This window comes from Giraffa tippelskirchi, chromosome 5, assembly GCF_054371585.1.
Source record: "Giraffa tippelskirchi isolate mGirTip1 chromosome 5, T2T-mGirTip1v1.2.pri, whole genome shotgun sequence".
Taxonomy (NCBI): Eukaryota; Metazoa; Chordata; class Mammalia; order Artiodactyla; family Giraffidae; genus Giraffa; species Giraffa tippelskirchi.
The window spans coordinates 50231308-50254450 of NC_137279.1; the positions used below are offsets into that span (position 1 = coordinate 50231308).

Sequence of the window (23143 nt, forward strand, 5' to 3'; positions counted from 1 at the left end):
TCTGTGTTTCAGGGTCTCTGTACATTTCTCTGAATAATCACTGGGAAAACATTACTAGACACATTAATCCACACAATAAATATATAATCAAACATGTCTTCCTTTAATTTCTGGGAAATACAGAGATTATGTTTAGTGCCCAACTGTAGTCATTAAATCTGTGTCATCCAAGAGTCTCCTCTGGGATAGTTCTTATCTTGGACCCTGTTTCTTTTTGGCCCCTCCTGTATGCATTGGGCTTCTCATATCAGACTTCCAGGAGTGGCTGCCACCTAAACCATGGGGGAGCATCCCAACTTTGCACAGAGTGGGGAGAGGGCAGTCATGATGTGTGCCCCAAAGGATTCCGTGGTCCGCATTGTAAGAGGTAGCAGCCTGTAGGGATAGTTGGGAGATGGTAGTATCCTCTACAGTCATCCTCCTACTCCCCATGCTTGAACTTTGCTGTCTCGGTGACAGGGAAGAGGGTTGTAATCATCTAGGTATGGATTATTCCTAAGTAGAGAAGGACCTTGTTCTGTAAGTAAATAAAAAGATGCCTAGCAACCATCTCCCTTTTTAAAATAGGATTTAGTGAGAAATTGAGGAAGGAATATGACAAATTTGTACTTACAAAGAAGCAGTTTTATAGTCTGGATTTAAGCACATTTCCTTAAAAAAATCTTGGTTCTTGGGTGCTTGTTATCTCCGTATATATATGTTTCATGTTGACTTACTGAATTTTGCTTAAACATTGCATCACAATTCTAGTAGATGCAGTTCAGTATCACTGTGAAAGTAGTGCTGGACAAAAGAGGCACAGTGTGACAAGGTCAGACAGCCCACCTCCTGTATCCTCAGAGTTATGTTGGAAGATTGACAGCCCATCACTGTTTTCCTTCCAGCAGTCTGTCGTGTCAGCTTGTGTCACTGTTCAAAGTTAGCAGTTTTGAAAAATTTAACCACCCTATACACAAATAGCATTTTATTTGTCCTAAAATAGCCCTTTAAGCCTTTAAGGAAGGGAGAGGACCTACAGGGTCAGTCTCCTGATTCTTGTACTTGTCCACTACTTTGTGATTTTACAAGACCTGGACATTTTCCCACCCCCGTCTTCTAGGCTAAAACTGTGTACAAGTTCTGTGTCTCCTGGTTATTTCTGATAGTTGTTTTGAGGTTTTACTTTTATTCTAATAAAGTAAAGATTCGTTTACTTCGATTGTTCTCAAGCTCTCTTTATACACTGTATTTAAGTATGGAATATTTTTGAGATATTGAAGCCTGGGACCCGCTCACTTCCATGTTCTCAATTCAGCCATTTTGGAAAGCAAGTAAACTATATGTTTCATTAGTGTAGAATTTATTATCTCAACTCTTAAGGTTTATCCAGATTATTTTGGGTCTGTTATTTCAAACAGCACTAACAGCTACCCTATACATACATTTCTCTTTTCAGTGATGCTACCAAATCTCCATGAACAACAACAACAAAAAAACCTAATTAGATGATCTGTTTCGAAGTTCTATTACTAAAACTCTACGTTTAAGTAGTTAGCTTAAGATTTGGCTTTAAATTTCAGATCTTTTTTAAAAAAACTTTTTTGTAGTATCTTTTTAATACTGACTTGGATTTTAACTGTTACGTAAATTGAGCTCACAAATTTGTAATAAATGTTTAATTTAGCATGTGACTCTACATGCCTTTCTTCCTGAGATAGTGTAATGCGGCTCTATCATTGACGGTCTTAACATTTCTTTCTCTCAGGCATTGTCTTGGGACCACCTGCACCTCCACCCCCTCCTCCACTCCCACCAGGTCCTGCCCAGGCACCAGCCATACTCCCTCCTCCCCCAGGACCCCCGCCACCCCCCCCACTCCCTTCCTCAGGGCCTCCGCCCCCGCCTCCTCCCCCGCCTCTTCCCAATCAAGTACCCCCTCCTCCTCCTCCACCTCCTGCTCCTCCCCTCCCTGCGTCTGGATTTTTTTCGGGATCCATGTCTGAAGACAATCGCCCTTTAACTGGACTTGCAGCTGCAATTGCTGGAGCAAAACTTAGGAAAGTGTCACGGGTAAATGGATTTCCTAATTCATTGTATTATGTGTGTCTCATTCTGTCTCAGCATCCAAACTATTGAATTTATTGTATTCTCATTGTATGAACCCCGTGTTATTAACTTCATTTGACTAAAAAAATTTGAAATAACTTAAGAAAAGTTGCAAGAATAGTGTAGAGTTTCTGTAAATTCATTACTCGGATTGACCACTAAACGTTTTACCATATTTATTCTTTTTATATGTTTCCTTCTGCATAAACTCACACACTCTTTCTGTCTGAATTGAGGATAAATCAGAGATACCATGCCCCTATTTCCCTAAATACTGAAGTGTGTATTTTGTAAGAAGAACATTCACCCACATGACCACAGTATAATTATCAAAATCAGGAAATTTAATTGATACAATACTACATAATCTACAAATCTTTTAAAATTTCACCTATTGTCCAATGATGTCTTTTATGGCAATTTTTTTTTCTACTCCAGGGTCACTCCTATTACATTTTGTTGTGATATCTCTTTAATTGACTTTAAAATGTAATAATTCTGCATTTTCCTCTTTCATGATACTGACATTTTTGAAGACAATAATATAAATATTTTGTAGATCTGATATTTCCCTAAGATTTTATTCAGGTTGCATTTTGGGGGACAGGTTTTCCGATTTTTACCACCAAAGTAATGCGTCCTTTTCAATGCCTTATACAAGGAGACATGTGATAGCATTTTATGCCATTATTGGTGATGTTAGCTTTGATAAAACTTCACTGATACATAAAATTGCTCCTTTGGTTCTTAAGGTGTAAAAAATAATACCTAGATGTTTTTATTGAAATTAATGTGGATATATCCTTCTGTTTTGAATATAATATATTAATAAAGGATTGATATATTAGGATTGCCCCACATAGGAGTTTATTGTGTGTTTATATTCTCATTAAGATGGAGGATTCCTCTTTCCCAAGCGGAGGGAACACCACTGGTGTGAATTCAGCCTCATCTAAAACAGATACAGGTCGTGGAAATGGACCCCTTCCTTTAGGGGGTAGTGGTTTAATGGAAGAAATGAGTGCCCTGCTGGCCAGGAGGTGAGCGAGAAATTACGTGGATGTGTCCAGAATTGAAAGAATTGTGTTAATTTTATTCTAAGTATAATTTAACTAGATGCAGGCCTTCCTTTTTGGTATAGTTGTAAACTGTTACATGATTTGTTTTAATTTTTTTATATGATGTACCCTTTTCCCAGGAGAAGAATTGCTGAAAAGGGATCAACGATAGAAACAGAACAAAAAGAGGACAAAAATGTAAGTTAATAAGAAAGAGTCTACTTCATGAGGACTTCCCTGGCAGTCCCATGGCTAAGAGTCCATGCTGCCACTGCAGGGGATATGGGTTGATCCCTGGTCTGAGAACAAAGATCCCACATGCCCAGTGGTGTGAGCAAAAAAGAAATAAAAATTAAAATAGTCTGCTACACCTGAAAAGGTGAAATTCAAGTATAGCTCATGTCAAAGAGTAGTTGGAACTTAATTAATTTCAACTAACTATTTATTTTTTAACTCTTCAGATACTAAAAATGGCATCACTTTTTATGTATTTTTAATGACATTCTTAGTAAAATGGGCTGAATGTGTGTAGTTAGGGGAAAAGTACTGGAATTCTTATATTTAATTATGTACCTAAGCCTGCCGTTAAAGGAGTGAAGGACTTTTTCCTAGGTTTTTAAAATATCTTAGAGTTGCAGTTTCCTTGCATTTAAAAATGAAGGAATTTGACCAAATACCGGTGGTTATTATCTGTGCCCTCTCTCCCATTCAACAGCACATTGGCAAGTGCGGTTCTCACTGAGTGTGCAGTTCTCAATGAGAACCCATGAGGAAGGGGGCCCTGAGGAACTGCAGTGGGGGAGGGAGGGGTTTGGAGGTGGGGCTGCTAGGATGGGAAAAAAGTCTAAACTTAGTGTAGAAGAGAGAAAAGACTGATGAAGGAAAAAGTGGGAAATGGCAGAAGGTGTAAAGCACCAAATGTATACAGCAGGTTTGTAGAAGATACGATGTTATCAATATGTATTTCTGTATATTTAGGAAGACTCAGAGCCTGTAACTTCTAAGGCCTCTTCAACAACTACACCTGGTAAGTTCAAGGGATACATTTTCATCTTGACGAACTTTATCTAAATATTAGTGCTTCTCAATTAAAGATTTTCCCTTTCCCCATGTTTGGATCAAGTGACTGCTTAGTTACTAAAACATTGAAATTCTTGGTTCACACTTGAAAGCACTGACTTTCTCCTGCACCTTTTGTGACCCCGAAGCAGCTGTTCATTTCTTTATGACATTGGGAGATCTGTTAAAATCCAAAGTGTGTTTTCTATGACTTTCTCTGAAAATCATAGTTTTTACATATTCTGTGTATATTGTTGCTAATCACTTGAAGTTACTCATTTAAGCAAGGGAAAATGTTATCTAGATGAAAGAGAAATACTTTTAGTAATTGATTCCTAAAGGCGAGGATTTTACATGTCATTTCTTCATATTTGACTAAATGACTAAACACTGAACTGCCTGTTTCTCTCCCTACCTAATTTGGAATGAAGTTTGATCATTTTGATGAATTAATATTTGGAGTTAGCCATAGGAATTGGTTATAGGGAAATGCCTATAACAACCACTCATTCTCACTGAATAGTGACTCTGTAGTGGCTTGATTGCTGTATTATAATTAATATTGTAACTGTGAATAATTCTTCCTCTGAATAGGACTCAAATCAGTTTATGTTACCTTCATTAAAAATTCTCTTGTTTGTGATTTACTTATTTTTACCTTATCTTCCCAAAATCAGTATACATGCTATTACTAAACCATAGATATTTTAGGACTCAGCTATAATTTAGAGTCACAGAACTTTCTGGAATTTGAAAAGAACTATGAACCCTCTCCCAGGGAAGAAAAAATCATATTTTTATACAAAATTGATTATTATTTCAAAATATTCACTAATTCCCTGAAGGTTGTGTACAGACTCCTTATCTAATGTATATCCCCTTATTTAAAACATGGAAAACTGAAGCGTGTATTTTTGTGTGTGTGTTTGCACATGTGTACCATTTTTATAAAATTAAGGATTCGTTCAAAAGGTCTAGAGGCTTTTTTGTTTCACTTGTTGCAGTCAGTTTTTTTCCCCTAATTGCCACATCAGACACCTGCCAGGCCAGAAAGAAGCGAAAGATGAAGTCACCCTAAGCACAAGAAATTCATGTTTCAGCTTGTATGCTGAGACACACACACAAGTGAAAAGTTAGTTTTATAACCACATATTGAATATTAAAAAATGTAGTAAGGAGAAGGAAATTATATAGTTTGGAGTCACCTGGATCATCTTTGTAGGAAAAGATGGTATTTTGCCTTGCCTTGAAGAGTATTTAGCTTAGCTGGAAGTAGAGAAAGGAGTGCTTTTTCAAAAGGAAGTGGGTATGGCATGAGCAGAGATCAGGAGTTGAGTTGGAGCTGGAAGAGACTAGGAGACATCACTTTGCCTGTCTCTTTAATGACAGTGTTCTTATGACCATCCTCTGCCTGTCCAGTTGTCCTTCAGGATTCCCCTCTTTTCCCCTACTCTGGAGGTATCTCTTGGTTGTGTTTCTGTTTCTGTCATGGACATCCTCATCTGATTATCTACGTCCACTGGCTCAGTCTGTGGTGGTCAGTGTGTTAGCTGTGAGAATACAGAAGGAGTAATGATTGACTGGTTGATGGACAAGGAGTAAAGCAAGATGCATGATGACTTTGTTTCACTACATGACTGAAGGCAACAGAAATCCGAAACATAAGCAGTGCTTCAGGCTTGAGTTGAGAGTTTAGTTTTGCATATGTGCAGTTTGAAAACTGGCCTATGGACAAGCTGCCTAAGCATGTCCATAGGCCAGTTGAGGGGCCACAGTAGAAATCAGCAGTTTTTCAAGCTAAAATTCCACGCAACTTAGACTTGATTCTCCTATGGCCCAAATTTGTTCTTCCATGAGAGGCTACCAGTCTGGATTTCACCCAGTCATCCAGTGAGGCCAGTGACAGCATCAGTGAGGCAGCCCAGGTTAGCAAAAACAGTTTAGAACTTCATTTTTCAAAACACTATCAACTGAAAGCTCAGAGAAACCTAATTTTATTTAACTGGACTTGTCTGCTAAGTCCTAACAATTGGTTGTTTGAAAATCAAGGAAAATACAGTAGAATGAGATCATTCTGAAATATATTTTGAGTTGCTTGAATTTTTTGCCAAGGGGACTGTTTGAATTTAGATTAGATGTTGAAGTACATGAACACATTAAAGATTCTTTTTATTTGTTTTACCATTGGCACTAAAAATAGTTTAAAAGAGTATATAGTTCGTACTCTCCCATTCTAATAAATTTAAGCTATCCTTACTAATTTAAAATAATTCCTACAATTTCATTGTAATTAATCAAAATTATCCTACCCTTATTCTTATTATCCTATCTTTATTAGAGAAACTTTTTACCATCTGGTGTATAGAATTACAGTATTGTAAATTTAACAATCTTAAGTTCTTCGTAGAGAAAGTTGTCACACTTAGTTGCTTAGTAATTTCTTTTCAATTTGGAGTCTGAAATTATACAAATTAGAATCCTAACTCTGGGAGCATATAGGATATTTAACTTATGTTCTTTAATTTTTAAAGAACCGACAAGAAAACCTTGGGAAAGAACAAATACAATGAATGGCAGCAAGTCACCTGTTATTTCCAGGTAATCAATTTTTTTTCTAAGTTTTATGTTACAGTTGTATCTAAGAAGAAACTAACATATGCATTTTTATCGGTCTGAATTCTACCATATGCTTATTATTATCACCCAGGTTGTTCGAAATTTCTAGATAGCTTTTATTCCTCCCAGTACTTACATTTTGAAAAAATTCAAAACAACTACAGAAAAATTGAAAGAATAGTATAGCAAACATCCATGTATCCATCACCTAGATTCACCAGTTACTAACATTTTGCCAACTTCGGCTTGCTCTTAACTACACATCCATACTTTTTTCTCTCTGAATAGTTGGAAAGCAGTTTGCAAATATGTGCTGCATCAGCCCTAATACTTGAGCATTTTTCTTAAGAAACAGGACATTCTCCTGTATAACCTCAATATCATTATTACTGTCAGTAAATAACATTGAACTTTTGAAAGAAACATAATGCTTTAAACTGAAAAGCAGCTGGAGAGAAAAGGCTACAGTGTTTAAGAGAGAGCCAAATAAAACCTAAAGTTTTTAATTTATAGAGTAGAAAGATTTAGTTTTCAGTTGAAACTTTTAATTATAGTTGAGTTAAGAAAGATAATGCCCAGGAACAACACGAGTGAATTCATGTTTCTACAAGTGGCTGTGTGTCACATGGTCAAGCAAATTCAGTATTCCTTAGCCAGGTATACTTTACTGTCATAACTATATTGTAGGTCTTAAACATAGATGAAACATTTTCTTGGTTTATGAGACAGTTTAAAGGACTAATATTTTTTCTAGAAAAAAAGTATGTGTCTTGAGACTGAAAAGTTTTTTTTGCCTTTTGTTATGAGCTATTCACCTTTTTTTGCCTCATAAAAAAGCAGACTTAACGTCTAATTATAGAAAGCTAATTTAAAAAAATACAAGAATAGACCTTATATTGTCACAGGTCTGTTGTACATGAGCTTCAGTCTAAATTTGGATTGGTTTTTTGTGTGGTTCTTTCTGTTGGTGGGAAAGATTTGGTGATGACATAGTTAATTAAATTCCACAAAGAAACTGGGCCTTTTTGAATGTGTAGAAGCTTTCAGTTTCTCCATGACTGAAAGATGAATATATTTGACTAGAATTGCTTTTGATGAACATGTTTTTTCAACAGAGTGGAAAAACTGCATTTATGTTCCCAGATACCTAATTGATGTGGCCTTCTAATGTATCTCTAGTAGTTGTTACAGATTTTCTTCAGTAGCACTGTACAAAACCCAGTTTATCAAGTACTGTGCATATCAGAACAGACCTGTGATGTGCTGTGTCCTTTGAAGTTGCAAATTGTAACAGGGAGGAATGCCTTCTCTTTGTCACTACTTTCATCCCTGCCTCATTGATAGGGATTCCATAATGAGCTTGCCTAAAGCTAAACTTAAATTCATGGCAAAAGTTCTATCGTAGATGGGACATGGAAAAACTTCTCCAGGTGGAATGTATGTGTTCCTTGATCTGGTTGGGTTCATTTAATAAAGGAAAGAATATTCTTTCAGAGACTTTTCAGACTTCTAAAGAAAGTTTAATAAATGTTCTAAGCATCACTATTTTAAAAATATTTTGTATAGATTAATCAAATATGGGTTCTTATTATCCAGTAGTGTATTGTAATCATGTTCTAACTCTGGTAGATGGTTTTCCTCTCTTTTCCCAGAGTGAACCTTCTAAAATGCCCAATTAAAGAACTGTATTGCTTTTCTTCCTAAATTATTCCCCTCATTCCCTCTGAAAACAAGTATATTGGCCTTTTTTTTTTTTTGCTTTTATTTAAGCACACTTTATCCTTGCACAGTACTGAAAGTAAATAAGCAGTGTCAAAATTATGTTTAGTGATAAGATGGATTAATACCCTGTAATATATATGCTGTATTAAGTGAAGATGTCAGACAGTGGAATAAAAGCAATAATGTTGACCTATGGCTGATTCATGTTGATGTTTGACAGAAAACAACAAAATTCTGTAAAGTAATTATCCTTCAATAAAAAACTAAAAAAAAAAGCTCTAAATCATGACTGGAACGTAACATTGGGAAGTTTGTGTGTTCTTCCCATAGCATTTATTGGGAGCTTACAGATCTTGTATTCAAGATGGAAAAAAGTTCTTTACATGCCTCCTTAGAAGAGCTAATTCTGTATACTTCAAGCTACAATGATTTTTATTATGCTTTTTATTTGAGTCTGTAGTTTTATTTATATTCACTCTAATAAAAATGTCCTGTGTTTTGATACTTGCTGAATTTTTATGTAAGTAGGTTTTACAGTATGTAAAAGTAGCCACTACATAATGATTTTTTAAAAGAATTCTCTGTAATTGTCAAGTAAACAGTGTCCTCACATAACTAGACTTAGTCTCCAAATAATCTTTTCTTTTTTTTTTTTTTTACAATTATTTTAAAGTTAATGGACTCCTTTAGTTCTTCTTCTGTTTGCTATAACTAAAAACCTGTGAAACAGTAACAAAATGAGAATTACTTTTAAGAGTTCTATTGTGTATCCCTTTAAATGGTTTTTCCCCTTCATAGACGGGATTCTCCAAGGAAAAATCAGATTGTTTTTGACAACAGGTCCTATGATTCATTACACAGGTATCATCCTGATGTGACTTTGTGATTTGAGACTTTTAAATAACATTTTCAGGATAGGGCTGAGCTTTTTCTACATGGATTGGTAATCACCACAAAGGAGAAATGGCGATAGCATAAATCTTTCATATTTACGTGTATCTAAAACACTCTTTTAGAAAAAATTTTGAGTGATTTTAGTGAGAAAAATTAATAGTATTCATTTCCCTGCCATCAGTTTATATTTGGATTATGATAAATATAAATGGTCAACATACCTGAAATACGAGAATGAGAGTCGAAGTCCACATGTATCGAGAGTGTCTAGCTTTTGCATTTTACTTTAAAAGCCATTCTTTTTATAAGACAAGGCTTTTAAAAAGTTGAACAGAAGATCCTGTACTCTTTGTCACTGGAAGACAGGACACTATTACAGCCACAGTGAATAGCCATTGTGAATAATTTATTATTTGAGGAAAATCTCTGTTTCCTACATACTTTGCAGTAAATTGAGTATCTTTAACAACCTAACATCTAATATCCTTGAGCAGATTATTTGTTTTCTAGGATGAGTACTGTTATACCATTTTTTAATTAAGAAAGCTTAGGATATGAGCCATGTGTTTCTTTCATAATTAAAAAATTTGACAATTTCTTAAAATCCTCAAGTGCTTAAACTATATTTAGAATTAATTTGGCAGAACAGGGACTTAAATAGTTGCAGTACAGTTATTTTATAGGCAGTATCTAGAGGCAACACTCTGGTTATAAAGTAATAAAAGTCCCCCTTTTTTGTTATTAATTATGGCGAAAACCTTAATGTTAGAAATAACTGAGATGTTATACTCATGTTATTATGTGCATCTGTTTTTTAAAATACACATCAAGTCTACTGGGAGCATAAATAGTATACAGGAGGTTGTCTTTGGTAGTGAGTAAGGAGTTCTGTAATCAGACTCTATTTGACCAAATTGTTACAGTTATTTTCATGCCATCGATGATCAAAATATTTGGCAAGTTCGTTTTGTTAGCCAGTTAAATTTGCCTAAAGTATATATAATACAGTAGTGAAATAGTTTTTCCTGCTTTTTTTTGAGGTGACTTAATTGTTTTGACCAAAGACTTATTTAGAAAATTTGCTAACACATAGAAAAATAGCATTTAACAATGAGATTTTCTGTTGTAAATCTTTCCAGTTTGCTGCTTTCATACATAGTATCCCCCTGAGATAATGTTGTTGATAAACCTTTTTTAAAAAGTGGTGATTACGTCTTTCCTTCAGTATGAAAAGTTCCCCCCTTTAGTTAATTATCACGGTGATGGTGGTGGTGGCGGTGGTGGTGGATTGCATGTTAGCATGAATTAAATTTTTTAAAAATTGCATGTTTCCACGATTTTTTTATTATATAACAATAATTTTCTGGATTGTTTAGTAAATATGGATATATTTATAACATACTCCCTGGTTAAGTAACAGACTATTGTTATTCACATGAATTTCAAGGATATTCATTATGTAAGTTTAGTAAAAAAAAAATACCAAAACAGTGTTTGTACCAATTAAATGTGAAATGTAAAAGAAAAGCAGAATAAATAATAATTTACTTCTGCAGAGCAGGAACAGGCAGTATGGGTAAATGAAATGCATAAAAGTCAACGTTTATGATACTGTATAAACCAGATTCTGCAGTGCAATGTGACTTGCATACTGTGGATCTCAGTACATCTTAAATGACTATGGAATTAAGTTACCTCCTCAACAAGGTGAGAAGGTATATTGTCTCAAGAGGAAAGGAAGTATGTCATGTAAATCTTCTTATCCAGCACAGGGCCTAGCTCAGTACCTCTTGAATGAAATTTTGTGAGTTATTATTTTTCTTGTTCCTATAAACATAGCAGCAGATACGTAGTAAAATTGGTTGATTTGCTTCACAACAATCTTTTAAGCTGTCATATGTTTCATATAAACCTAAATGACTCAAGATTTCATCTTTACACACAGTGCCTATGGGTTTGAAATGTAATATGCCTTATAAGAATTGTAAGTTTGAAAAAGTTATACCTGTTAAGTCTTGGTTCAGATTTCTCACATTGGTATTCTGCAAAGTTGGAAATATATGGCCTAATAGTTTTCATTTGCATTGATTTGTGACCCTTAAAAAGTGGCCACTTAATATATACTAAAGCTGAAAATGAAGTATCATTCAGTTAAAATTCTAAATTTTTCCACTTAGTATTTTCTCTTATTGCCAGAATTGGAGAGGGAGTCATGACCGACTTACTTGATTTTGAAACTTTTTGCTTAAAATATGGCTAATCCTTAAGACTTATTTCTTCATGTAAAATTTTTTAACAGAAGCTCAACTTTTGAAAATGTAATAATGATTGACAGTCTGCTTCTGTCTCCTTACCCTCCCCCTGTTTTTTAAACAAAGTAAGTTTGTGGAAGTAGTAAGATGACCATTCAGATACCATCTTTATAAAAGCTTCATTGGGAAATAGCCACAAAGCCAATTGGATATGAACATACTTTTTTTTAACTTAATATTTTTAACTTAATAATCATATTTCCAACATGCTTATTCATTTTGATGCTTTATATAGAATGGAACACATACGAAGAAATCATACTCATTAAGCAATTCCCCCTCCTGCCACTGGAAAACCAAGGCATAGAATTTGAAAATTGATTTATACAGAGTGAAACAGTCTGGTCTTTATCATTTCCCCCTCATTGGTTTGCCAGATATTTAGTAGAGACAGTTTCAAAAGGAGAGAACAAGAGTGTGTTACTTGGGCTGGGTTGTGCAGGCTCCCGTCTGCCCTGGTCATGATGCCACCTGTTACCTTGTCACCCTCTTAGTTCCCAAAGAGCGTTGTCTTCTACTCTTTACTGGAAAAGTCTTGCCATCTTATCAACTTTTTCTAATTTCTTTATAAATACTGATAATGCTGAAAAAAGCGAAAAATATTTGTGTACATCCTAATTAGTTCTGCAACTATTAAGATAAATAACTCTTTAACACGTGTTTTAAGAAATGTACTGTAATCTGGTGTTGGGTTGGTAAGTTTGCAGTTACTAATGAACTCCTTAAATATGCTAAGTGTTATTTACCTGTCCTGAAAATTTCATTTGTCCAGACCAAAATCTGCACCTTCGTCACAGCCGAGTGCCAACGGAGTCCAGATGGAGGGACTGGACTATGACAGGCTGAAGCAGGTGGGCTCCCAGCAGTAACTTCCCTTTATTTGTCCTTGTTCTTTTTTAAAAAATAATCCCATGTACGTATATTTGACAGGATGTGAATGTATTTGAAAAGAATATAGACTTGATATTTTTATAGAAATTAAACAGTAGCATTCATGCTATATTACTTCTTTCAGATCCTCAGTTTTTGGTTCATCAGTTTGCATAAAGTGCAAGCAGTGCTGGAGGGTAGGGGCAGTGGTTTAACGTAATAGGATAAACATTAAATGTAAGTGCATGGTGTACAGCTGTTCAAGCGAAAAAATGGGCTTGCCCTTACCATTGGCCAAAACAGACCCACCAAGTCTGGTTTTAGCAAGAATGTAAGGCAAATGAGTACTCTTACATATTTCTGTGAAAGGAAGCAGTTTGGGGGGAAAGTCAATAAGAAAAAGATATTGTTCATATTTTAGGTACAGTATGCATTGTGTTTAATACCTATATACACAGAAAAAAATGGAAGGAGTAATAGGTAATTTTGGAACCTTGAACTGTTTTACTTCTATAAGAGGTAAAATAATTAAAAACGATAGTGTTTCAAAAGATTGGAAGAGGAAGGCTAAAGACGTCTTAGTGAAACAACTATCAGTTTTGTAGAGCTGCTAGTTATGCCTGTAATGAACAATTTAATCTTTGTCTTCTTATCCTGCACTTCAGAATAGCCTGTAAAAATAACAGTGGTACTGATCACTACAATAGGCATTTACTGACCGGCAGACCTCAGTGTTACACATTTGCTAGGTTATTAGCATGACACTGTATCCTAATCCTATCAGCAGTTTGAGTGGGGCTTAAAAGAGTACCAATAATGTGCAGTATAATGAGTTCAAAGTAAAAGTTAAATAGGAATTAAAGCAACAAATAGTAACAGTTTCAGATCAACCTAACTTTTATACTACAAAGCTGTTTGAACAGTTGAGTTATGTAATTTGAAAAGCATGTGGTCATTGATAATCAAGCACTTGTTTTGTGTGTGTTAAACATGGCTATCTTTCCTTGAAAAATATCTTGCACACAATTAAAATATGGTCAGTTCTTGACTCTCTGAAGTAGGGGACTTGACAGGAATAGATTTGATTTTAGGACTGATTTTAAGTTATTTTGAAAAAGAATATCTATTAGTTCTGTGCCTCAGTTTCCTCACTGGAAAATGGAGGAAATAAACTAATCGATAATTTTCAACCTTATTTTCAACATGAAGAGGTTTTTTTTAAAGATGAGCCTTAAAAATAGAGCTATTTAATTTTACCTAAGCTTTGTGCAGTGCTAAATAAAGTCATAGAATTTGAAGTTAATCCTTCCAAAGGATAGCTGTTTTTCACCCATTAAAATTATCACCTTATTAGCCCTTTTAGCATTCATGTTACACAATCTTTATTTTTTAACTAGAGGGTGTACCATTATTTCAAGTTGAAATTTACAAATAGCAATTTTGCAAAATAAGTAAAGACAGAGTGGTTATCATAGAGGAAAGAGGGTCCAGAGCATCACTATTAAATGGAATATTGGGCTGGCCAAAAAGTTTGTTCAGTTCAGTCGCTCAGTCATCTCCAACTCTTTGCGACCCTATGGACTGCAGTACACCAGGCTTCCCTGTCCACCACCAACTCCCAGAGCTTGCTCAAACTCATGTCCATCGAGTCGGTGATGCCATCCAACCATCTCATCCTCTGTCATCCCCTTCTCCTCCTGCCTTCAGTCTTTCCAAGCATCAGAGTCTTTTCCAGTGAATTAGTTCTTCTGTCAGGTGGCCAAAGTATTGGAGTTTCAGCTTCAGCATCAGTCCTTCCCATGAATATTCAGGACTGATTTCCTTTAGGATGGACTGGTTGGATCTCCTTGCAGTCCAAGGGACTCGCAAGAGTCGTCTTCAACACCACAGTTCAAAAGCATCAATTCTTTGGTGCTCAGCTTTCTCTATAGTCCAACTCTCACATCCATACATGACCACTGTAAAAACCATAGCCTTGACTAGACGGACCTTTGTTGGCAAAGTTATGTCTCTGCTTTTTAATATGCTGTCTAGGTTGATGATAACTTTTCTTCCAAGGAGCAAGTGTCTTTTAATTTCATGGCTGCAATCACCATCTGCAGTGATTTTGGAGCCCCCCAAAATAAAGTCTGCCACTGTTTCCACTGTTTCCCCATATATTTGCCATGAAGTGATGGGACCAGATGCCATGATCTTATCAATTTTCTGAATGCTGAGTTTTAAGCGAGCTTTTTCACTCTCCTCTTTCACCTTCATTCAGAGGCTCTTAAGTCCCTCTTCACTTTCTGCCCTAAGGGTGCTGTCATTCGCATATCTGAAGTTATTTATATTTCTGCCAGCAATCTTGATTCCAGCTTGTGCTTCATCCAGCCTAACATTTCTCATGATGTACTCTGCATATAAGTTAAATAAGCAGGGTGACACTATACAGCCTTGATGTACTCCTTTTCCTATTTGGAACCAGTCTGTTGTTCCATGTCTAGTTCTAACTGTTGCATCCTGACCTGCATACAGATTTCTCAAGAGGCAGGTCAGGTGGTCTGGTATTCCCATCTCTTGAAGAATTTTCCACAGTTTGTGGTGATCCACACAGTCAAAGGCTTTGGCATAGTCAGTAAAGCAGAAATAGATGTTTTTCTGGAACTCTCTTGCTTTTTCGATAATCCAGCGGATGTTGGCAATCTGATCTCTGGTTTCTCTGCCTTTTCTAAAACCAGCTTGAACATCTGGAAGTTCACGGTTCACGTATTGCTGAAGCCTGGCTTGGAGAATTTTGAGCATTACTTTACTAGTGTGTGAGATGAGTGCAATTGTGTGGTAGTTTCAGCATCCTTTGGCATTGCCTCTCTTTGGGATTGGAATGAAAACTGACCTTTTCCAGTCCTGTGGCCACTGCTGAGTTTTCCAAATTTGCTGGCATATTGAATGCAGCACTTTCACAGCATCATCTTTGAGGATTTGAAATAGCTCAACTGGAATTCCATCACCTCCTCTCGTTTTGTTCGTAGTGATGCTTCCTAAGGCTCACTTGACTTAACATTCCAGGATGTCTGACTCTAGGTGAGTAATCATACCATTGTGGTTCTCTGGGTCATGAGTATCCTTTTTGTATAGTTCTTCTGTGTATTCTTGCCACCTCTTCTTAATCTTTTGCTTCTGTTAGGTCCATACCATTTCTGTCCTTTATTATGTCCATCTTTGGATGAAATATTCCCTTGGTATCTCTAATTTTCTTGAAGAGATCTCTAGTCGTTCCTATTCTGTTGTTTTCCTCTATTTCTTTGCATTGATCACTGAGGAAGGCTTTCTTATCTCTCCTTGCTATTCTTTGGAACTCTGCATTCACATGGGCATATCTTTCCTTTTCTCCTTTGCTTTTCACTTCTCTTTTCTCAGCCATTTGTAAGGCCTCCTCAGACAACCATTTTGCTTTTTTGCATTTCTTTTTCTTTGGAATGGTCTTGATCACTGCCTCCTGTACAGTGTCCATAGTTCTTCAAGCACTCTCTCTATCAGATCTAATCCCTTGAATCTATTTGTCATTTCCACTGTATAGTCATAAGGGATTTGATTTAGGTCATACCTGAATGGTCTAGTGGTTTTCCCTACTTTCTTCAGTTTAAGTCTGAATTTGGCCATAAGGAGTTCATGATCTGAGCCACAGTCTGCTCCTGGTGTTGTTTTTGCTGACTGTATAGAGCTTCTCCATCTTTGGCTGCAAAGGATATAATCAATCTGATTTCGGTATTGAGCATCTGGTGATGCCCATGTGTAAAGTCTTCTCTTGTGTTGTTGGAAGAGGGCATTTGCTATGACCAGTGTGTTCTCTCAGCAAAATGCTGTTAGCCTTTGACCTGCTTCATTTTTTACTCTGCGGCCAAATTTGCCTGTTACTCCAGGTATTTCTTGACTTCCTAGTTTTGCATTCCAGTCCCCTATAATGAAAAGGACATCTTTTTTTGGGTGTTAGTTCTAGAAGTTCTTGTAGGTCTTCATAGAACTGTTCAACTTTCAGCTTCTTCAGCATTACTGGTCGGGGCATAGACTTGGATCACCATGATACTGAATGGTTTGCCTTGGAAACCAACAGAGATTATTCTCTCGTTTTTGAGATTGCATCCAAGTACTGCATTTCGGACTTTTTGTTGACTGATGGCTACTCCGTTTCTTCTTAGAAATTCTTGCCCATGGTAGCAGATATAATGGTCATCTGAGTTAAATTCACCCATTCCAGTTCATTTTAGTTGGCTGATGCCTAAAATGTCGATATTCACTCTTGCCATCTCCTGTTTGACCACTTCCAATTTGCCTTGATTCATGGACCTAACATTCCAGGTTCCTGTGCTATATTGCTCTTTACAGCATCGGACCTTGGTTCTCTCACCAGTCACATCCACAACTGGGTGTTGTTTTTGCTTTGGCTCTGTCTCTTCATTCTCTCTGGAGTTAGTTCTCCACTGATCTCCAGTAGCATATTGGGCACCTACCGACCTGGGGAGTTCATCTTTCAGTGTCCTATCTTTTTGCCTTTTCATACTGTTTTTGGGGTTCTCAAGGCAAGAATACTGAAGTGAAGTGGTTTGCCATTCCCTTCTCCAGTGGACCTCGTTTTGTCAGAACTCTCAACCATGACCTGTCTGTCTTGGGTAGCCCTACATGGCATGGCTCATAGTTTCACTGAGTTAGACAAGGCCGTGGTCCATATGATCAGATTGGTTAGTTTGTTAGGGTTTTTCCAAGTGAACTTTTTTGCCAACTCTATGTAATATGGGTCACATACTTTAAGTTTTTAGCAGGTGCATTAAATATAGAGAAATAGGTGACATTCACTTTAATATATTTTTATTTAACCTGATGTAGCTAAAGTAATATTTCAGTATATAATCAGTATTTTTAAATTACTGATTATATTATACTTTACTTTTTCTTCATAGTAAATCTTTGAAATCTGGTGTCTTAACATTTACGGTGCATCTCACCTCAGACTTGCAACGTTTCCAGTGCTCAGTAGCTATGTGTGGCTGGTCCTCCGTCTTAAGACTCTGTATGTCCAGCAGGGTCCCATGCTGCTACTTCCCCACCTATTAGGGCAGCTCCCGAGGGCCCTTCCGGGGAATCCTAGGTTCCATGAAGCTTAGTTTGACAGCTCTGGTGATTCCTCAGCAGTTCCCTTACTTCAGATGACAAATTTCCCAAGAGCTGATTGTCCAGTTTATGTCTTCTTCCTTGAAACTTGTTTATGGATTGCCTCTTAGCTCCCAAAAGACTAGATTAAAAGTAGAGCTCTTATGTTTTATAGGGATTATCTGAATCATACCTTTCACGGCATGATCAGGTAATTATTTTAGATTTAGAAAACATTCTGCTTCATATTTTGCTAAGCTAGAATAAGCAAAGATTGGGAAGAGAAGACTATAACAAAATTTACCAAAATTAATTTCTAAGTCATAAATCATGACTCTGGAAACAAAAGACAAAGCTAATATTTCATACATTCGTAAAATTTTATATGAGGAAGAATCTTTATTTATTTTCTGTATTTCTGATGTTTTTCTCTAATATTTTAGGACATTTTAGATGAAATGAGAAAAGAATTAACTAAGCTAAAAGAAGAGCTCATTGATGGTGAGTGTCTAAACAAATTTGCTACTCCTATAATGTTTAATAATACCCATTTTAAAGAAAATGAAGGTAAAAAAAAATACCTAGTTTATTACTTGAGGGCATAAAACAATTACTTTTCCATATTATCCTGCCCTTTACCTGGCTTTGGATGCCAAAGAGAGGGTCTCTTTTCTTCATATAATGAAAATTATTTGTGAAAACAGGATAAACAAAATTCCTCTTAAGTTTCCGGTATTGAGTAGTATTAGATGGAAAATTAAGTAAACCACTCTTTCTCCAGGTTCTTCTTTTCATCCATCCCATCCCATTGAACTCTTGTTTTGAGCCCAGAGAATCAGTGTTTTCATTTTGTGTACAAAATGGAGAGAATATATAAATATATATAAATTGATGTTGTCATTGTAAAAATAAGAAAACAGATTTCTGCAATGAAAGATGCACAATTAGTGTATCTTTGCATTACTGTGAGTTTGAATGCAGTCATTAAGATTTCTTAAGAATGAATCACCCATTTACATTACCTTACCATTATATTTACTTTTAATATTTTTCCTTTTCCTACCAGCAATCAGGCAGGAACTGAGCAAGTCAAATACTGCATAGAGAAACAAGGAGAGACAAGACTTTAATCTGGAAAAAGAAGAAAATAAAAACCTGCAAAGAACAACTGTTAGCAACAACAAAACCCCTACATTATGTGAGCTGTAAGAAAAAAATGTAGACACACAGTCGGAAGGAGGGAAAAACCAACATACTTTGAAAGCCTTCACAAACATTACTACTCCGGCGGATAAGCTATGTCCCTCCCAGTTTGCTGCTTTTTTCTGACCTTTACAACAGGATGGAAGAGAGTCGTATAGGAGTTCCTATATCAGTTATGCAGAAAATAACTAAACCCGTCAGGCAAGATCACCGTGCATTGAAAATATTTTCATGTCAAGAGAAAATTGCACATTTTCCACAGTCCATTGCTAAAATAAAGAGGAGAAAGGCTTGAGAAGTTTTTTTTTTTCAGAGAATGCTGATGAAGAATTTAGCAAGTGATGCTATTGTATTGTAAATGTTTCTCTCAGGTTTGTCTTCCTATCATATTTGATATTCCATGGATAATTGAGGTCAGCCCTGTGTAGGTTAAGATCATAAAATGTGGAACAAATGGAATTGTATGTGCTTTCAAAAGGTGACGTTTATAAGAAAGTGTCCTAAAAATAATTTGTCCAGAGTGAGGAATTTTAGAATGATAGGAGGTCTCTCAAGTTTAGCCTTCATGCAATTTTGTAGATTCAAACATAAAATTCATCCAGAATTTAAAGATTTAGATGCCTTCCTAAATTGTTACAATGCTTTACCAAATCTATCACTCCTACATAACACAAACCAGTGGTCAAATGTAAAACAATATATTGTAGATTTACTGTAGGTTTTCAAACTTTTTTAGATTTATGCATGTGGACATTTTTATAACGTAATTACAACACCACAAAAATTAGCTTTTTTAATTGCAGGCAGTAATGCATGTTAAACTAATATGTAGTGGCCTTTTCAAGGCCTAGTCCCAGGGAAAACATTTTGTAGAGTATAGGGAGTGGGAGGAGGGGAAGGAATAATTTTTTATTTAAAGTTAATTTCTGCACTATCTTTTTTCTCAGTTATCTGCATGAATAATGATGAGGAATATTTTGTGACTTTAATTGGTAAATATGTTAACAGAACCAAGTACTTAATCTTTTACATCATGTCTTCAGCTATTTGTATTTTAATTCAGTAACTTCAATGGTCTGAAACATGATTCTGAGCTTCACGTGAATTCTGTCTTACTGTGGAATTCAAACGTTCGATCCCTGAATCGGGCAGTTATTATGACCTAGGTGCCCTGCAGTTATCCAGGTGTTCAGGTACACATTCCTGACTTCAGAGCTGCTTTTGGACTTTTGTGTTGAAATACTAGAAAAGTAACAACAATGGCAGCAGTTAAGGTCACAGAAGTCATCTGATAAAGGGAAAAACGATGAGGGGTCCTGGATAATTTTCTTTTAGTAAATAAAGTGAGACTTAGGTGGTAGGAAGAAGGAACTAGATGCTCTGCTTACCACCATGTGTGTGTGTGCGTGTTTGTGTGGGCACTCACGTGTGTGTGTGTGTGTGATGCACTCCTTTTTCTTTGAAACTTCTAAGATTAAAATAGGGGAGAAATCCTGTATGTTACAATGATAGCATTTTTTGAAAATCTAGGAAATCAAAAATTCTCCAGGCTCTCCATCTTGGTTTATGCTTGAGTTGTTATGTGCCATACTTGCTTTGAAATCTTTGATTATCTGTAGTTTTACTAAAATTTTGAAGAAATAATCCACTGTTGTCTGCTTTCTAGATTTCTCAATCTACCTTCATAAGACAGAGCTTGTTGATAGCATAGTTTTCTAAATGCAGGTTTGCAGCCATCACCACTTCAAAGAGGTTTGAATGAGGAAATTTATTTTTTTCCTTATTAAAACAGTTCCTGTTTCTGTAGAAACTTCATTTTTAGATTAATCTGTGATGGATGAGCTATCATAATTCAAATATGCAGTTCTTTTTCTATCAGCTATTCATTGTCATCCAACATTAAAGACATTAAAGATGCAGCAAGCTTATAAAGTACTACTTTCTTAAAAGAAATAGGAGGCATTTCCATCTTTATTACTGTACTTTTGGTTATGCAAACACTTTGGTGATATAAATGTTTATGTCCCCCATAAATCTGGTCAGAAATCATTTTTGATTTTGTTGATTAAGTTAAACAGTAGGATAGAGTACTGGGTACAAGTGGTCCAAAGTAAGATAAAAGACTACGCTAAAAATGCTAGATCTCGAAGAAGAAACTGGTTTATGCACTAAACGTTTTGTGCCTTGGTCTAAATATTAACATGTTTGTGTAAAATGACAAAAAGAACCAGTGTTGAATCACGTTTTATTTCCTGTCATTCTGCTTTATCCCAGACTGCTAAATGTGTTCTTTCCAAGAAGTTTGATTGAATTACTGTATACATTTATTGTCCTGTGTGACAGTTTTGTCATTGTTAGAGATTTCAGTAATTAAAATGGGAAACAGAAGCTTAGGTTATTTTCCTTATCAAAACTATGTTCCTTGGAGCCACGTTATTATGATGGTTTTCGTGCTCTTGTACATTGGATGTCTTAAGCTGAGTCCAGTTTAGGGGATCCTTTCTAATTACAGGAAGGTACTTCTTTCCTTTAACACTGTGATCTGACCTGTGACAAATCTGTACTACACACTATGTAAATGGCTAACAAGTCAATTGCAAACCAACTGAATGTACAAACCTTAGTGCTGGTGCTGAAATCTCTTCAGAATAGTCATCATGATCTCAAAGTTTGTTTCAGAATTTGCAAGCAGCAAGTGTCAATCAAAACTGAAGATGAAACACTAATGAATGTTGACTTCTCATGCTTTAGGTGTACTTCCTTTATAGAGTTTTTGTTTCTCTGCTATTTTTACCATACTGTTCCATTTAAATTTCCTACACGCTAACTTCGTTTGTGCGATTGAAATAAAATTGCAGTATATACATGTTGCTTGTTTGTGACACTTAGATAATCTGACAGTCTGTTGGTTCTAAATAAGTTGTTTTGAATGTAAAAAACACTCTTTAAAATCCATGACTTAACTACTTAAAGTTTACATATCACGACACTATTCTTTAAAGATTTCATAAGTCATAAATAGTAAGTAATGTATACAAAGGGAATACGTGATCATGTATCTACTTTTTGCTTGAAATAATTGTTTGGTGTTCCCTGTTTGTTCTTATTTTCTCTCGGCCCAGCTTGGTACGGTGTCTTACAGTCAAGAGAATGATAAGTGTTTAAGTTTACTCCATTTTGTTCTACAGCAGAGATACGTTAAGCTCATTGATGCAGTTAAAATTTTTCTTAATATAATTTGCAGCATAAAGGACATTGTATAGTCAAGGGCCTTATTGAGTACTGAATTTTAAATGTAGTGAAATCTGTATCTGTAGTGTTTGTTTATACAGAATGCTGAGTTCTTGATACCTGCATATACACAGCAGTATGTTTTATCTGACTCTTATGCAGTATTAACTTTGAGTTTCGCTTTAAAATTCTGTCTTCATTAGAAACACAACAGCCTTTGTCTTTTTTCTGCCACCAGACCACAACTTTACCTCCCCTCATCCTCTCCACTTCTCATGGCCCCCGTGTTCCTGCCAGTCACTGACATGTGCAGTTATTACCCAGACTACAGGTGTACACATATTAACCAGCGTTTTTCTCTGTATCCCGTCTCAGGTTCTTGCTTCCTTTTGTGTAGAAATTAGAATGTTTGTCTACAAACTTAAGAATCACTTCCCATTTAAAAATGAATGGTGTACCAGGTGGTAACCTTTAAAATTTGCCTAGGTACAACTTTGTCTCCTAAATTTGTATATACTTCTAGTGCCCTTGTAAAGAATTGCCCTTTAAGTTCTACAGAGTAGCGTTATCCTGCGAAGCACAGTTTACAGAGGTATGCTGCCGCTTCTCTGTGATTCCTTTTTGTAGTAATCATAATTTTATATGTAACACCATTACCCTTTAAATTCTATTGATTGTAAGCATTAAAGTGACATCACATAAAACATAATATGTGAAGGAATTCTGTCAGTTCAGTTCAGTCGCTCAGTCGTGTCTGACTCTTTGCAACCCCATGAATCACAGCACGCCAGGCTTCTTTGTCCATCACCAACTCCCGGAGTCTACCCAAACCCATGTCCATCGAGTCAGTGATGCCATCCAGCCATCTTATCCTCTGTCGTCCCCTTCTCCTCCTGCCCCCAATCCTTCCCAGCATTACAGTCTTTTCCAATGAGTCAGCTCTTCGCATGAGGTGGCCAAAGTATTGGA

At 36.0% G+C, this 23143-nt stretch overlaps 1 protein-coding gene across 24 annotated transcripts in view; it reads left to right on the top strand.

Annotated features, from left to right (window-relative positions):
* ENAH (ENAH actin regulator) overlaps positions 1–21809 on the top strand; it is a 159551-nt gene extending 137742 nt beyond the window's left edge. For 15 of the 24 annotated variants that reach the window (XM_081491557.1, XM_081491552.1, XM_081491558.1 and 12 more), the window contains 8 exons: positions 1745–2049; positions 2980–3125; positions 3284–3341; positions 4122–4170; positions 6734–6800; positions 12519–12597; positions 18184–18241; positions 18807–21809. In XM_081491557.1, the coding sequence (XP_081347683.1) occupies positions 1745–2049; positions 2980–3125; positions 3284–3341; positions 4122–4170; positions 6734–6800; positions 12519–12597; positions 18184–18241; positions 18807–18844 (800 nt within the window). In that variant the 3' untranslated portion in view covers positions 18845–21809. Of the gene's footprint in view, positions 1–1744; positions 2050–2979; positions 3126–3283; positions 3342–4121; positions 4171–6733; positions 6801–9338; positions 9402–12518; positions 12598–18183; positions 18242–18806 lie in introns of all 24 variants that reach the window. The other 9 variants (XM_081491534.1, XM_081491543.1, XM_081491538.1 and 6 more) reach the window with 1 other exon arrangement.
* Positions 21810–23143: the final 1334 nt, after the last annotated feature.